Genomic DNA, 17,411 nt, shown 5'->3' on the forward strand with positions numbered 1-17,411 from the left:
CTCCTAGACTCTGGTTTGAACAGATTTAAGAGAGTTATTCCTAAGAATTACAGGACTACAATATAAAACACCAAATTTCCATGCAAAATAATTGTACCGCTTTCAGCACCTAAAACCAGAACTAATCATACTGCCAGGGAGGTTAATGAATATGTTCCTTCTGTAGCACTGACCCCCGAAGGAGCGGCTGGTTTTGCTGGGCTTACAGTTTACCTTCTGCACCTTGTTCTTGTCTAGGGGTTCCTGAGGTTGATGGCCCAATAAACTGCAGAGACCGACACTTGAATCCCTTTTGAGGAATTTTTATATGCATAAAACTTTGAACAGAACACAGTCTCTACAGTTGGGAATAGATAGTATGGGTAATAAAGCTCAGGTACTTTTGGAACTGCTGACACTTGAAATGTCTCTCTCTAGATGATCCAGGGAATATTAATTCGCAATTGGATATTTCAACTACTGGATAAATCACTGTTTGTGGATTTAGCAGCCGACAGGTGATTTAAGCTTAACAAAGTCTCTACCACAGACTTGGTTGTAGAAATTTAAATGAGCAAAGTCTCTGCCACAGACTTAATTGTAGAACTTTAAATGAGCAAAGAACTTGTAGATGTAACTGAAGGATGAAATTAGGAACTTTCTTACAGTACCAGTATCTTGCGATACCGTAAGAATGTGGATTTACTTGGTGTCTTTTCAGCTTAGCTTCCAAGCTCTTACCGAGCAGCCAGCATCGTGCGTGGCCCTCTTCTGAAGAGTCCTCCCCTGGTTGTATTTTGATTTGCTGGGCCTCTCCAAAACCGAGACAGCACCGGACTACCTTGAAATCGTCCTTCCAGTTGCTGTGCCTTGGACTAGCCAGTACCAAGACTCAGAAATGGTTGGAAAACAAACAATCTACAATATTAATATAAACATAATTATACATAGAATTCAAAATATAACATATTTTGTGGACTAATCATCTTAATCATTATCTATAAAAGTAGAGCAAAAAAACATAGATGTTGGTATCAGTACTGACCTCATGCGTTACGTGTTACAAACAATGGAGATCATATGTTCAACATAGAAGAAGAATACAGAGGCACCCAAAAGATGTCAAAGCAGGCCAAAGCAAGATGGAGATAAATCATGCCCATGTGGAACCCTCCTGCATCTGAGAACTGCCACACAAGGGGGGCCGAGTCAAAGAGGACAGACCAACATGGATCTGAATATAAGAAATATAGATAGAAAAATAAAAATGAAAACAAAGGAAAAATGTCATGAACTAATGTACAAACTGAATGGATGCTCACTAGTGTCCACCATATATATGCAAATGTATATACCTATTGCTTTACTTTTTGTAGATTAAATCTTGCAATGCAAAAGGTCCTTACATAGACTCGCATTACCTAAAAATGGTCACTAGCGTTGAGATAAGGCTCTGCTGCAGAAGGAATCATATAGACATCCCATTTTGAAGGTTGGTGCCCCAAATTTGCCAGAGTCAGCTGGATAACCAACAATCAACCTAAGAGCAAAAAGTCAAATATAATATGCATTCATGTAATGCAGGGACATTTATCCCAGCATAACTATTACACAGAGGAAATTACCCCATCATTGCAAAGAGGTATCAGGAAGTGCTGGCTCTGAAACTTACCTAAAGGGTATCACAGGTGCAAGGATGCCCTATGTCTCCAGAATGAAGCAGCGGTGATACTGAGCTGCCAAGTTTATATAGTGGCAGTAATGATAGGGGGGGTGTGGTGAATGCACTTCACCTGTGATATTTCATCTGTGACGCTCCAAGGGTGGCCCCCATGAGCCGGTGGTGCACCACGCCATGCTGCCGACACAGGTGTGCATGGTTGTGGTGACGCTGAGCTGTAGCGCCGCTTGCAAATGATGCCATCGCAAATGAACAGCGTGAGTGACATTATCAAAGGCAGACGCCGCAGCTGATCATGTGATGGTGTGGCGTGCTGCATTGTTTGCCCATTGACGCACCAAAGGGTCAGAGACTCAAGGTAAACCAGGCGTCATAGCCCAAAACAAGCTGCCATCACGGCCCCCGAAAAAGGGGGCAGACCGTACGGCCTGGGTGCATCAGATGGGAGAGCAAGTAAAGCAGTACAGGGGGAAGAAAGAGACATGATTGGTGAGCGCTGGAACGCATGGAACATAATATGACTGCACTCAGGAATAGACTGGACTTAAAGCATCAATATTAGTGGGCTATAGCAAAACAGCCATAGATACAAATATTTGTTGCCTAAAATAGAGGTTACAAAGAGAAAAAAAGAGAAAAGAATGAAAGGAGAAAAGAATAAAGATCCTATCTGCAAACCAGAAGTTTTTTGGATCTTTTAACACATGAGATCAGTATATAACCCTATACAGTATTTACAATATGTGCCATTTTCAATAAGATTATTCAATACAAAACAATACCATTATTCAATATGCAATGCAATGTATTCAATTAGTTAGATTAAATCACCCATAACGAATAAGGCAAATATGACAATGGCAATATTGGTACAAAAAACAACACATTGATGGATTGGTTGGGGGAAAAGAACATAACTCCATCTATATTTATTCATTCTCAGGACCCCTGAGCCGAATCCCTCCAAGAAAGGTTTGTAGATCGTTTTGTTGAGGCCAGGAAAAGTAGTGGCATTACGCTGCAAAAGTGTCTTGTTCCAGTCCCCGCCTCTAAGGCTTGGGTGAACTCGATCCAATATTAGGAATTTTATCCGTGGGAAATGACCGCCATGGAAAAGGGTAACATGCCATCCCAATGGCAGATCTGGATTGCATGATTGCATACTCGGGATATGCCGGTATGCTCTCCAAAAATTCCATTTAGTTCTTTCCCACTTAAAAGCAGGAGCAGTCACATTGGAGGAAATACACAACGCCTTGTGTTTATGAATAAACACTTGTGCAAAGTGTTTAGGAATAAATCGGGTTCTATTTGGGAGATCTGGGTACATGGAAGTGTTCATATATTGACAGTACCCACAACCCCCACAACTGAAGGTATCCAGCCTTTTACAGGGATCCCTCCCACCCTGTCTAAACTCACTCAAGACCAATTTATCTCTCAGAAATAAGGCTCTCCAAAATGTGAAAGCTGGACATTCAGGTACACAAGATCCAGCTATAGGGTCCAGTGTTAGAATGTGGCAATATTTGTTATTAGAATACCCCCTGGCTTGCAGTCTCACTTTAAGTTTATCTGCCTCTTCCTTGAATGTAATATAATTTGAACAATTTCATCTGATGCGGAGATACTGTCTAAAGGGAATTGAGTTGACCAGACGTCTATATACTATAGACGATGCCACACACCAAGCCCTCACATAATCAGCTGAGGTGTCTGCCTTCGATGATGTCACTCACGCTGTTCATGCGGGATGGCATCGGATTTGGGTGGCACTGTAGCTCAGCGTCACCACGACTACACACACCTGTGTCAGCAGCATGTGGGCCACCCTTGGAGCATCACAGATGAAATATCACAGGTGAAGTGCATTCACCCTGCCCCCCCCCCCCCCCTCATTGCGGCCACTGAGTTGGCAGCTCAGTATCAGCCCTGCTTCATTCTGAAGACATAGGGCATTTCTACACCTGTGACACCCTTTAGGTAAGTTTCAAAGCCAGCGCTTTCTGATACCTCTTTGCATTGATGGAGTAATTTCCTCTGTGTAATAGTTATCCTGGGATACATTTCCCTGTATTACATAAAAGCAAACTATATTTGACTTTTTGCTCTTAGGTTGATTGCTGGTTATCCAGCTGACTCCCATATATTTGGGGCACCAACCTTCAAAATGGGATGTCTATATGATTCCTTCTGCAGCAGAGCCTTATCTCAACACTAGTGGCCATTGTTAGGTGATGCGGGTCTATGTAAGAACCTTTTGCATTGCAAGATTTAATTCACAAACACTGAAGCAATAGGCATGTACATTTGCATATATATGGTGGACGCTAGTGAGCGCCCATTAAGTTTGTACATTGGTTCATGACATTATTCCTTTGTTTTCATTTTTATTTTTCTATCTTATATTCAGATCCGTGTTGGTCTGTCCTCTGTGATTGCTACAGCACCCCTTTTTGGGAGGCAGTTCTCAGATGCAGGAGGGTTCCACATGGGCATGATTTATATCCATCTTGCTTTGGCCTGCTTGATGTCTTTTGGGCGTCTCTGTTTTCTTCTTCTATGTTGAGCATATGATCTCCATTGTTTTTAACACATAACATATGAGGTCAGTACTAATACCAACATCTATGTTTTTTGCTCTACTTTTATAGATAATGATTAAGATGATTAGTCTACAAAATATGTTATATTCTGAATTCTTTGTGTAATTATGTTTATAATAATATTGTAGATTGTTTGTATTCATCTGGAAGTTCTCAGCCCATTCTCTTTCCCTACAGAAGACCCTTACCTTACTGGTTGAAATGCGTTAGATTCATCTGTCTCCTCGACAGTTGGCTTGGGCCTCTTCCATTTGTCAGTCTCTGGACTGTTTTTGTATCTCTTGTGTTTTAGTCTTATTTGTGTTGCATCATGATATTTACTCTTTGTAATACATTTGTATAATTTTATATAAAACGTCTATATACTCTTCTGAGTGTTCATGGTCCTCCAAAGTCCCATTTTTGAGGGACTTTGGTTTTACATCAGTGGAACTTTACAACATTTACTAAGCTCTGGGGAAAGTGAGTGCAAATTGGAAAAGGCACAGTCTATTTGCCTTGAGTAAATCCACCCCTTAATTTACAATTAAGGGAGAGGAGATACAAATTATCTGATGCACCCATAAGGCCATTTATTGCGCCATTGGTATATAATAGGCAAACATGTATTTACTGATTCACTTGCTAACTGAAGGCTAGGAAAAGTCACTTTAACCACTTGCAGACCGGACCATTTTGCTGGTCAAAGACCAGACCACTTTTTGCGATTCGGCACTGCGTCGCTTTAACTGACAATTGCGCGGTCGTGCGACGTGGCTCCCAAATAAAATTGACGTCCTTTTTTTCCCACAAATAGAGCTTTCTTTTGGTGGTATTTGATCACCCCTGCGGTTTTTATTTTTTGCGCTATAAACAAAAATAGAGCGACAATTTTGAAAAAAACGCATTATTTTTTACTTTTTGTTATAATAAATATCCCCCAAAAATATATAAAAAAAACATTTTTTCCCTCAGTTTAGGCCGATACGTATTCTTCTACATATTTTTGGTAAAAAAATCGCAATAAGCGTTTATTGATTGGTTTGCGCAAAAGTTATAGCGTTTACAAAATAGGGATAGTTTTATAGCATTTTTATTAATAATTTTTTATTATTATTTTTTTTACTAGTAATGGCGGCGATCAGCGATTTTTATTGTGACTGCGACATTGTGGGGGACCCATCGGACATTTTTGACACATTTTTGGGACCATTGTCATTTATACAGTAATCACTGCTATATAAATGCAGTGATTCCTGTGTAAATGACACTGGCAGTGAAAGGGTTAACCAGTGGGTGGCAGTGTAGGGGTTAAGTGTTCCTAGGGGTGTGTTACTAACTGTGGGGGGGTTGGGCTTTCATTTAGTGAACACTGATCTCTGCTCCAATCACATGGAGCAGAGATCAGCGTCACTAGTTGCTAGGCAGAATGGAGAAATGTTGTTTACACAGCATTTCCTCCATTCGGCCGCTCCGTGAGACGATCGCGGGGATGCCCACGGCGATCGAGTCCGCGGGTCCCGTGACTGGACTCACGGGGGTCCCGACCAGCGCGGGAGCGCGCCGCCGCCGGCGCGCTCCTGATGACAGGGCGGCATTGAATATTGGACGTACCTGTACGCCAATATGCCTGCCCGTGCCATTCTGTCGACGTACATCGTCGTGCGCTGGTCGGGAAGTGGTTAAGTAAGTGTCAGAAATCATGAATCAGACTGAGACAGAAGTACAGTTAAATCACATTTGTTTAATAATAAAAGTAAATAGCACAAACGTAGTCAAAACGTAGACGAAGTTTGCTAACCGGAATGGATAGTCAGACAAGCCAGGAAGTCAGGAAGCCAGGGAACAGCATAGTGGAACAGCAAGCAGGATCTAGAGCCAAAAGGAATGTCAGCCAAGCCTTTTAACAGGAATGCAGGAGATAGTCTCTGTGATGTTGGCCAAGGCAAAGGTAGAGATCATCTGGGCTGGACGGCTTAAGTAGGCAGGATATCATCAACAGGTGAGTCACTGTGGAGAGATAGGAGCTGGCAATTAGCCGACAGCTGAGCAGCCAGCTCAGAGAAGGAAGGGCTGAGCCCAGCACTGACAGTAAGCAATTATTTTTTTAAACTCTTTAGATAGATTGCAAATTTCACAAACATATATGCACAAATATCTGCATACAACATGTACTTTCTCAGTGACTTAGCAGAGAAACACTTTTTATTCCAGACTTATGCAGATTGTAAGTTCCCGTAACCATTGCCTCTCCAGCCATTAAGACAGCTGAGCTATGTATTAACAGAGTAAAACATCAGTATTCTGATGGAACTGATCCAAGGATATGCAACGCTCCAACATTTATTACAATAATATCACCATGTTGGATTCTGGTCATTAAACGCAGAGATCATAAAAGTGATAGATTATGAAATTATTATGAGATCAGCACTTTTACAGGCATGAATAAATACCTTCATGTACTTTGTTTTATACCATTTCTGCAGTTTTTGCTTTGAAATGCATTCCTTTGCATTAAGACATAAATAAAATGTCCACACACATAACATATAGCCAAGGTGACAGTGGCAGACCTTGCCATTGTGTAAGAATAGGCAAAAGTGACACAGGATTCACAAGAATGCAGAGTGTGGGGCTCCGGAATATTGATGCTGAATAAAGATAATTGTTTTCTCTGGATTTTGTCATTCCCAGATTATGGTCTGAAGTTTAGAGTATTGGGAGGGATGAAGCCTCCAACACAGTATTCAGGTCTTGCCAGAGACATACAGGGTGTGGGTGCAGGAGTGCACAGCCCTTGTAATCATAGACCTGGGCATAGCTCAAGGCTCCAGCTAGGAGACAGGTGTACTCCACTCAGGAGACAGGACTGCTTCATGCAGGAGTCAGGGTGTTCCCTGTTGAAAGGCCAGAAAGTGGGCCAGTTTAGCAAAAATCTAAGAGAGCTGAGAAATCTGTGAAAGTACAGGTATTTTATGAAAACACAGGGGTGTTATGAGGCAATCTGAGGCTGAGGAACTATACCAGAAACCTAAGCTTAATCCTCAGCAGCGGCACTGCAAAAGCAAACCAGGAGGCAGTTTTCTTCTACTTGTGAGAAGAATAGTCCCAAAGGGTATCATACAGCTGGTGGAAGAACAGTGTAAGATTTCCATAACTTCCCAGAACAGTAGCTCATCGGAAAAAGGGAGAAGAACAGGCTTTGACGGATTTGGGGGGGTCATAATCAACTAGTGATGAAGTAAGAGCTTTTGAGCACTCATCTTACTGCTTTGGATTCTGAAGGTACATGTGCATATCACCAGACCTGTGCACCAGACTTTCCCATGGAAAGGTTTGCCAAGGTCAGTGGTCTGAATTGCAAAACACACCTTGTCAGCCTATATATATATATATATATATATATATATATATATATATATATATACAAGCCTGTATCTGTATGCCGTTATAGAGGTTAATTGTAAGCCTACCTGCTTCAAACTTGCAGGTTGATAACTGTATACAAGTTGCAATACAGTTTTCACGCAATGGGATTTTCCAGACCTTGTGGGCAGTATTCCACTGGATAACTATCCAGTGAAAAGTTTGGACTAGACCAGGGGTGTTCAACCTTTTAAACCTTCCCGAGCCACATTGGAAGAAGAGGAATTGTCTCAGGCCACATTTAAAGTACACTAACAATAAGGATAAAAAGTACAAAAGAAAAAAGTACAAATATCCAGCAAACGGACAAGAAGTCACAAAAACCTCACGGCCTCCTGAAACAACTACCGTTATACTGAACAGCAGCGCTAATTAAACAAACATTACTCTCATTCGTGAGAAGATACTCGCTGTCGTTCATTATAAAATCCAAATGATGTGCAAATATACTGTATGGACCAATTCACAAAATATATCAATAACAACACATCGCTATAACTGTATATGCAAATAGTCCAAGAGAGAATTCTACAAAGTAGGTTCTTTGTGTTGGAAATTCTTTACCACCACCGTATTCTCCACACCCCCTTCACACGTGGATTCCACACATAGGAGGCTTGTGATAAGTGCAGGCCCCCTTTTGGTAATATTCTTACCGAAATATACCGGTGAACTCAGCATATCACACATACATTGCACTCATCGGCACCAGTTTCTGACTCTATATCTTCTCCCGTTTAATTGTGTTGTTACAACAGCTTCAATACTTCCCAATGATTGTTATACGGGAAAAAAATTGAACCATATATAGTGTAATTCCATCAAACATTAATTAATTTTATTGTAATAAAACAGCAAAGTATACACTCACAAACATAAAAATTCCCCCCAAAATCTAAATTTTTAACCAGTTACGGACCAGCGCACACCAAAATACGTCCCAACTTTGAATAGGAATATCGTTGTTATGGCAGCCGTTAGCAGCCATAACCTCGGGAACCTTCTTCTTCGGCCGGAGGTCCGCTTTCAGATAAAAGTGCTCTCTGCGACTGATTCACCGCAAGATCACTTTTATGGGCGGTGGGAGATGGGCCCCCTCCCTCCGTGCTCCCGTGCCCACAGACGCTTACTGGAGCCGTTGGCAGCGGAGGAGGCAATCGGATCCTTTCACATGCTGGGTATGGAGTGAGGGGAAGATGGCCCCCACTCATCTCCATAGCATTGCAAGGCAGAAGTGTAAATATGAGATCTGAGGTCTTTTTGACTTCAGATCTCATATTTAAGAGGTTCTGTCATGCTTTTTTCTATTCTATTTTTTTTCTATTACAAGGGATGTTTACATTCCTTGTAATAGGAATAAAAGTTGCATTTTTTTAAAAAAAGAACAGTTTAAAAATAAAAAATAAAAGGTAAAATAAATAATAATAATTTTTTTTAAACACGCCCATCCCGCCAAGCTCGCATGAAGAAGCGAATGTATACGTGAGTAACGCCCGCATATGAAAACGGTGTTCAAACCACACATGTGAGGTATCACCGTGATCGGTAGAGCGTTGTCTAAATTTTTAATTCAAAAAAGTGTATTTTTTCCAAAAAAGATGCGCTTGTAAGACCGCTGCACAAATACGGTGTGACAGAAAGTATTGCAACGACTACCATTTTATTCTATAGGGTGTTAGAAAAAAAATGTATAATGTTTGGGGCTTCTAAGTAATTTTCTAGCAAAATAACAATTCTTAAAAGGAGGCTCGGTCCTTAAGTGGCTAAGTAAGTTTTTGTGTTGGGTCGCATTCATAGCCATTTGAGGCTACATGCGGCCCTTAAACCTCAGGTTGGATACCCCTGGACTACACTATGCTTGTGTCAGCTACAGCCCAATTATATAACTTTAAAGAACTGCTATTTTTTATGCTGTGTGTGGGCACTTTAAAGCAAACCTCTCCTGAGAGAAAAGCAGAGGCTGCCTTTGCTGATTTTCTTCTGAAAATGCTAGTTGCCAGCTATCATTCTGCCCCCCTTACTTTAATATATTGAGTCACAGTTCTGGGACTTTCATGATCTGCAGTTTTTTTTTCCAGGTCAGTGATTTAGAAAGTTCTGAAACTAGAAGATCAACAAAACAACCAGTATCTAGCTTTTCAGAAAGAGGTCAGCAATGACAGCTCAGTATATCAGATTTACTTTAGATGTTGCTGCAGTGAATAGCTATTCTATTGTTCTATGTGAAAACAATACGTTTAGTATTTAAAGTAATGCCATGTTCAATTCAATCATACAAATCATGTGCAGGTAACAATATATATAAAAATATATATATATTTGTATTTCCCTTGCAAATAATTCTGTATTCAAGGGAATTACAGCTGCACAGCATTTACAAAGCTTAGTGCACATTCACCTTGCTGAATACTCTCTACAGGGCCGTCTTTAAGGCAGCGCAAAAGGGGCAGCTGCCCTGGGCCCTGTCATTGATGTGGGGCCCAAAGCAGCTGCCTCATACTTGCCAACTATCCCAGTTTAAATTCCCTTGTCTTTTGAAGTTTTAGTCCTGTGCTGTGTCCCGATATCTCAGTGTGAAGTGATGGTACTAATGCTGGCCAGCTCTACCCTATTGTTGTGTACAGATGACTCACCTGCAGACCCTGTGTTTACATGTAAACACTGGCATTCATATGTAAATAGCGGCTACATTCATAAGTAAATAGTTGCGGCCAGCGGCATTAATATGTAAAAAAATGCGACATTCATATGTATATGTATGCCCCCCCGCAGTGAGGAGATGATGTGCTGTAACCTCTAGCAACCAATCAGTGAGTAGTATTACTGTACAGTAATCTCTAGCAACCAATTGTATGTCTCAGAGCAGGTGGAGAGTGAAATTGCATGGGGGGGGGGGGGGCAAGAATGTTTTTGCCCAGGGTCCAATCACTATTAAAGACGGCCCTGACTCTCTACTATGCAAAAAAAATAATGCTTAAAGTGTTACTAAGCCCAAGACCCTGCTATCACTATATCTGGTGTGCCATAGTACACAGAATATGGAAATGCAATAGTTTTAGTAAATATAAACAGCTAAATACCTTTTCTCATCAGCAGTATATAGCAGTCTTGTGACTTCTATCGGTCTCTGGTTAAAGCTTGTAGGAGGGATTTTCATACTGCTCTAGCTGTCCTATGAGGATGCAGAACCCCTGACCCTCTGTTGGACATTGTTGATTGGCACTGTGCTGATCACATGCCCTCTCCCAATATAAAAAAACCTCTCTAGCAATACACACCAAACTGAGCATGTGCAGCTTGTCCCCATACCCTCTATACTATCCAGAGATGAGTTGGGGACACTTGAGGAAGGTGAGGATCAGAGGAGACAGGATCAAACAGCCTTTTTACACAATGCAGAAGATCAACCCCTTAGGTGCAGACTGATTTTACTGTTGTGAGTTTAGTAACACTTTGAGTACCTGTTTACTGACCTAATACTCAAACATATTGTTCTATCTTCTCAACATTTTAAGTCTTGTTTACTTATTAAATGTTATCAAAATCAATTAAGAGTTCATTTTGAAATTTGAAATCCATTGGAGATTCCTTCACTTCCTGTCTGGTTGTCCCCAAAAAGATGAAGTGAGGGGAAATCTCTCCAACAGATATACAGGCAGAAGTAAAATGTCCTTTGAAAACAATTTAATTAAATAGAGGAATTGCAGAAATTCTGTCAGCTTTTCATTGTTGTTTGTTTCCTGGGTGCACATTTTTCCTCTCTCCCTGTCCAGAAAAAAAATTGCCCCAGAACAGAAAGGGAGGGGGAAATCTCTCAACAGAACCTCAGATAGCAGCAAAACCTGATATGGCTTCTACCAGTTCCATATTTGATCTATCACGCTGAGAGTCAGATTTTGCATATGGAACTCTCCAGGTTCAGGGATGATGATGAGGTAAACAGTAGCACACATTGGCACACAAAATGTCAACCAGTGTTTTTGGCGCCAACATTTTGGCATGGGGACATTTTGGTGCAGAAGAGTTAACCTTTAAATAGTAAATGACAAGTTAAATATGGGTTTCAGTTAGCAGTGAGAATTAGTTTAAGGGTTGACTTAAAGTGGTTGTAAACCCTTACATATACCCAGTGAAGTGACAGGCATCAGGTGATACACAGAGCTGAAACAAATCTTCCTACAGAAGTTGTACCTGTTTATCTATGGTCTTCTCTTCATCTGTTCAAAGCACTGACTTTATAAGTTTGTCTGAGAGTGCTAAAAAAAATGGGGTGGAGAGCTGCAGTTACACTCTGCAGAGCTCAGTGAGGGGAGCTTATTGGAGTGAAGGGACACCCCCCTCCCCACTTCACAGCACATAGAAGCATAGCTGAGTTTGTCAATCAGCTGGAGGTTCCTCCCCTGACACCATTTTCTATTAGTGTCACAAAAACCTGCCAGAAGTTATCTAATGCTGATAGCAGAGGAATGAAGCAGCAGACAGAAATTACACTAAGTGCTCGTAATTCAGGCAAGTACACACTATAGAGGGATATGCTTTGTTCATATTTCATGTCTGAAGTTTACATCCACTTTAAGATTATGTTTGGTGTTAAGATGGTAAGTGATAACGGTAAGGGTTAATTGTAAGTGTCATGTTAAGGACTAATGTTAGAGTTAAGAGTTGAGATTGGGGGGTAAAGTAAAATGGTCAGTTTTGAATACAAATCTAAACTGACATTACAAAAGTAGACATCTAGCAATCTCTGTACCTATCTTTGGCACTTTCCTAAGTCCACTGGAAGCCCTGACTATTGGATCTCTGTAAAATACAACTTTCATTACTTCCTAGATGGTTTGAGAGTTTTGGCTCACCCCATTCTGTACTTCCTAGTGGCCAGTAAGTCAGTTCATCTAACTGATGGTCCAATTGAAAGGTTCAGGGTGTGGGTAGGAGGAACATCCCTCAATGCTGAAAAAAATAGTCAAATGTACTTATAACAGCATTAGGCAAATTGAAAAGACCTACACAGCATGTGCTAGGCACCATTAAGTGCCTACTTTTTGGTAATAGAATTAGTTTCGATGGAACTGACAAGTGTAATTTATGTGTTACATGGTATCTTTAGAAGTTGGGTTTTGTTTTTGGACTCAAGTGGCTGTAGGATTAAAGTGATTGTAAAGTCTTGGTTTTTTGTTTTTTATTAAAATAACAAACATGTTATACTTACCTGCTCTGTGTAATGATTTTGCACAGGGCAGCCTGGATCCTCCTCTTCTCGTGTTCCTGGCTGGAGGTCCTGGTCCATCCTTCCTGTTGAGTGCTCCCACAGCTAGCAGCTTGCTATGGGGGCACCCGAGCCGAGCTGCATTTCCGTGTATCCATTCAGAGACGGAGCTCTCCTGATTGACTGAGTTTGATTAACAGCAGCAGGAGCCAATGGCACCACTTCTGTGTCTTGACCAATCAGGAGGGAGATGGCCGAGGCACTAGTGGACATCGCTGAATAGATAGTGGGCTCAGGTAAGTATTGGGGGGCTGAGAGAAGTTGCTGCACAAAGAAGGTTTTTTTTTATCTTAATACATAAAATAAATTACAATAAAATCCTTCTGCCTTTACAATCACTTTAAGCTTTAGAGTCAGGTTAATGGTTAGAGTGAGTATTACTTAGGGTTTTTTTTTTCTTATAAAAAGCTTATAAACCTAAAAGACAAAAAATATTACATATTGCACCTTGTTTGCAGTCCAACCTGTATGACAATCATGGCTTCCAGCTTAGATACAATAGAGAAATTAGCGTAGACACAAAGGGACAGGAAAATGTGCAGAATTATCAAGAGAAAATAAAGGAAAAAATTCTGGGGGTGAATATACTTTCAATAAAACATCCATGTGGCAAGTAGTTATGGTCTCATGTACACCCTGGGTCTAAAAACAAATGAATACAACATATACACGGGGACTGACTTAAAGTGTAAGTAAAGGGATATTTTTTTTAATTTTGGATAGATTGCAAAAGAATTAGAACACCTGTCAGTTCTTATTGCGGTCTGTGATAGGGCGGGCATTTTCCAATGGGGACACTAGTTCTGGTGGGCTGGGGGTCCCCAAGGAATTAACTTAATTTTCTGGGATTTCCCCTCTCTTCCTATTTGGGAATGGAATGGAACACAGATGGAGAAAAATAATCTGTCCGGGGTTATAACCCTCCTTGCTCTATCCAAAATGAAAAAAACAGTTTTGCCTATAGTTCTACTTTAAAGAATAATTGCAGATACCTGTAGATACTTACACTTCATCGTTGTTGTTAGAAACCTTGTCGTTTAGATCTGTACACAGTGCTGATTTAGGTTGAGTTTACACATGTCTAGCTGCGGTTTGCAGTCCGGAGGCAGGTGCAGTTTTGTTCACCGATTCAGGTGCAATTTTGATGCAAGTTTTTGCTTGAATTTGCACCTAAACCGGACCCAAAATCGCACAGAACCCTTTTCACAAATGGGCCGTGACTGCCCCGAACATCTGTGAACCAGCTCCATTGAATGCCAGTACGATTCATATGTTAAGCGCATCCAATTTGGATATATGTGGACCAAGCCTTACATATTTTTAAACAGTAGTGTGCAATGGTCCATAGAAAACAATACACGTGTGTTAAAAAAATGCTGAATGCCTAAAAATGCTGTATTATGTCACCTGTGTGCAACTGCAAGAGCCCTAATACCACAAAAGGTGTATTTTATTTACAGCGTGTTTTAATAGGCCAACTGACAATGTGCTTTTGGTGTTTTCCTTTGATGTGTATTATCTTAATTTATTCTTATATTTCCTTTTAGAATCCAGGTGAATTATTTATTATTTTGCAAGATGAAATTCCCAAAAATTCAAATATTGAAGTTGAATTCTGTACAGAAAACCAGTTTATTAAGAGAAAACCACTGCAGTGGAATGAAAAGATACTGTGTTTAAAGGCTCTGGGTAAGAAAAGGCAACTTCATTTAATCTTTACTGCATGACAAAATATTTTCCTGGAATATACTGTACATACATTAAATATAAAGAACCAAATGCATTACAGTGCTGACATCAATTTACAGTTATAACCCCATTTCATTTTACATTTTGAAAGATTCAGCTTAACTCATTCTTATCTAGATGTAATAGCTAGGCTAAAATAATAATGTAATAGTGTGAGCTTTCATGTAAATAGATATATATTTGGATAAATCAAGCAGCAGAACTGGAAGGTAGCTTTAGTCGCAAGATGATCTAGCTCATTCAAAACGCACTCATCAACTGCATCTGTATAAGCTCAGAACTGATGGATTTAGTTTCAGTAGGGGATTGTAAATAATGAGATGCACTGCCACAAACAATATCATTTGATTTTAATTTATAATCACGTATTATTAGTGGGTATAGTTAGGCACAGATTTGTAAAAAAGAAGGTATCTCTAGGGAAACATAATATATATGTCTGATGCCATGTACAAATGACCGGACTTTCCAGCAGAAAGGGTCAGACGGAATAATTTCATCGGATATTCCGATCGTGTGTGGGCTTCAGGGATTTTTTTTTCAAAAAGTCTGACGGACCTAGAAAGAGAACATGTTTTATATCTTTCCGATGGAAAACCATTCGTCTGTATGCTAGTCCGACGGACCAAATATGACGCAAGGGCAGCTATTGGCTACTGGCTATTGAACTTCCTTTTCTAGTCCCGTTGTATGTCATCGCATTCAAAATGAATGGACTTTGGTGTGATCGTGTGTAGGCAAGTCCGTTCAGTCGGAACTCTGTCGGAAAGACCGTCAGAGTTTATTCTGATGGAAAGTCTGGTCATGTGTACGCTACATTAGTCTGCACAGAGGGGCATACATTTAAATGAACATTAAACGTGCAAATTTAAAATTTTTTATATATGTAAATAAGAAATAAATATCTGTCAAAAACTAGAATTTTTGGGTGTATAATAGCAAACCTTTTACCAAAAACTTTTATCTTTGGGGCTCAACCATTTGCCCTGAAATAATTTTTGTATTGTTAAAGTTTGTCAAAGCAACAAAAAACTGCAAGTGCATAAAAATACCTGATCTGCCAAAAACAAGTTCCTAACTCCCTTTTGGGCTGACACCTCAATGGAGTGGAGTATCTTTTTGCTCAACATGCAGATTTCCCTGAGTTCCTAGATATGCCCACAGAGGATAAGTTACTCAGCTTTCCTCTATCAGCAGCTCAGAGAGGCCACACCTGATGAGGCAGAGGTAGCTGGGCCAGTGACCTACAACCAGGTAAGAAGTCCTCCATTGTCAAAACTGGTGTGTGGGCAGCAAGGCCAAAGCCTAATAGCACACAGTTTCTCCAAAGCTACTTTGGGTAGCCCCACTCCCAATTGTTACCAATTGCTGGGATAAACATGATTTTTTTTTTCTTTGTTGGTTGAACTGGGATGACTTGTGTTTTTATCAATCAAATTAAATATGTGATTATGTAACTATGGACTTGATTTACCAAAACTGAAGAGTGAAAAATCTGGTGCAGCTCTGCATAGAAACCGGTTTCCAGGTTATTTGTCAAGGCTTAATTGAACAAGCTGAAGTTAGAAGCTGATTGGCTGGCATGCACAGCTGCACTATATTTTGCGGTTGTAGTAAATCAACCCCTACAGCATAAACTTTTCATGGTTATGATTTTGAGCCAACAGATAAAGCTCAAAAATAATTTCACATTTTTACCGTGTGATTTAATCTTCACTGCTTTGCTTAAATATGCTTTACACAGTTTACAAAGCCCAGTAGCTGAAGCTCAGCTTACACACGCAGTCAAGTCATGGAAGTTACTTTTCCTCACTACCTCCTTACTCTGTATGGCTCTATATAGAGTTTCCATCAGAGAAATGTACTCTAGATAGAAAGGATTATTGCTGCAGCTTTTTTTTTAATCTAAAAACCATAATATTTTGCAAGACCAGAGTCATTGGTGTACACTGTATGAAAAAATTGATTTGCAAATAAAAACATTTGATATAAATATTAAACAAAATAAAGTTGTTTAAAATAGTAACTTAAAAAACTACAATGTAGTTTAAGTTATAAGTATCACTTACAATAATCTGCTATAGCAGATATTGTAGAGCTTGAAATGACTTACTCCTGCTAAAATCTGCTTAGATATGCTATATTTTTCAGTGCAGCTGAAGGTTTTTTTCATCTCTAAGAAAACAATGTGTAAATAATTCAGAAAACATGTCAATTAATCTGAATTTATTGCTCACAGTTCATCATTTTTAGATTTTTTTTCCATATTTATACTTTTAGGTAGAACAAATTTGCTTATGCTGCACTTTGGATAGTTTGTTGCAGAGAAGTTTATTGACAATATAATTATATACTTTGTTTAGCAGCTAGCTCAGGTATTGTGAAATGAATAAAAATGATATTAGTAATCAGTATAGTGGCAATATGAAAGATATTTTTCATATGTCTGATGGCAGAGAAAGTTATATCTCAGTTTTTATGTACATTTTAAAAAGACCAGGTTTTGACCAATTGGATTTCAGTTAAAGGAAAATATATTATCAAAATATTATTATTATACAGGATTTATATAGTGCCAACAGTTTGCGCAGCACTTTACAACATGAGGGCAGACAGTACGGTTACAATACAATTCAATACATGAGGAATCAGAGGGTCCTGCTCGTTAGAGCTTACAATATAAAAGGGAGGGTCAAGTGATACAAAAGGTAATAACTGTGGG

At 39.8% G+C, this 17,411-nt stretch overlaps 1 protein-coding gene across 1 annotated transcript in view; it reads left to right on the plus strand.

Annotated features, from left to right (window-relative positions):
- BANK1 (B cell scaffold protein with ankyrin repeats 1) overlaps positions 1-17,411 on the plus strand; it is a 461,974-nt gene that overhangs the window by 125,161 nt on the left and 319,402 nt on the right. The window contains exon 4 of the mRNA XM_077476629.1: positions 14,488-14,629. Within this exon, the coding sequence (XP_077332755.1) occupies positions 14,488-14,629 (142 nt within the window). The remainder of the gene's footprint in view (positions 1-14,487; positions 14,630-17,411) is intronic.

This window comes from Lithobates pipiens, unplaced genomic scaffold (assembly GCF_037356315.1).
Source record: "Lithobates pipiens isolate NorthernLeopardFrog02 unplaced genomic scaffold, aLitPip1_a1.2 Scaffold_13, whole genome shotgun sequence".
Lineage (NCBI taxonomy): Eukaryota > Metazoa > Chordata > Amphibia > Anura > Ranidae > Lithobates > Lithobates pipiens.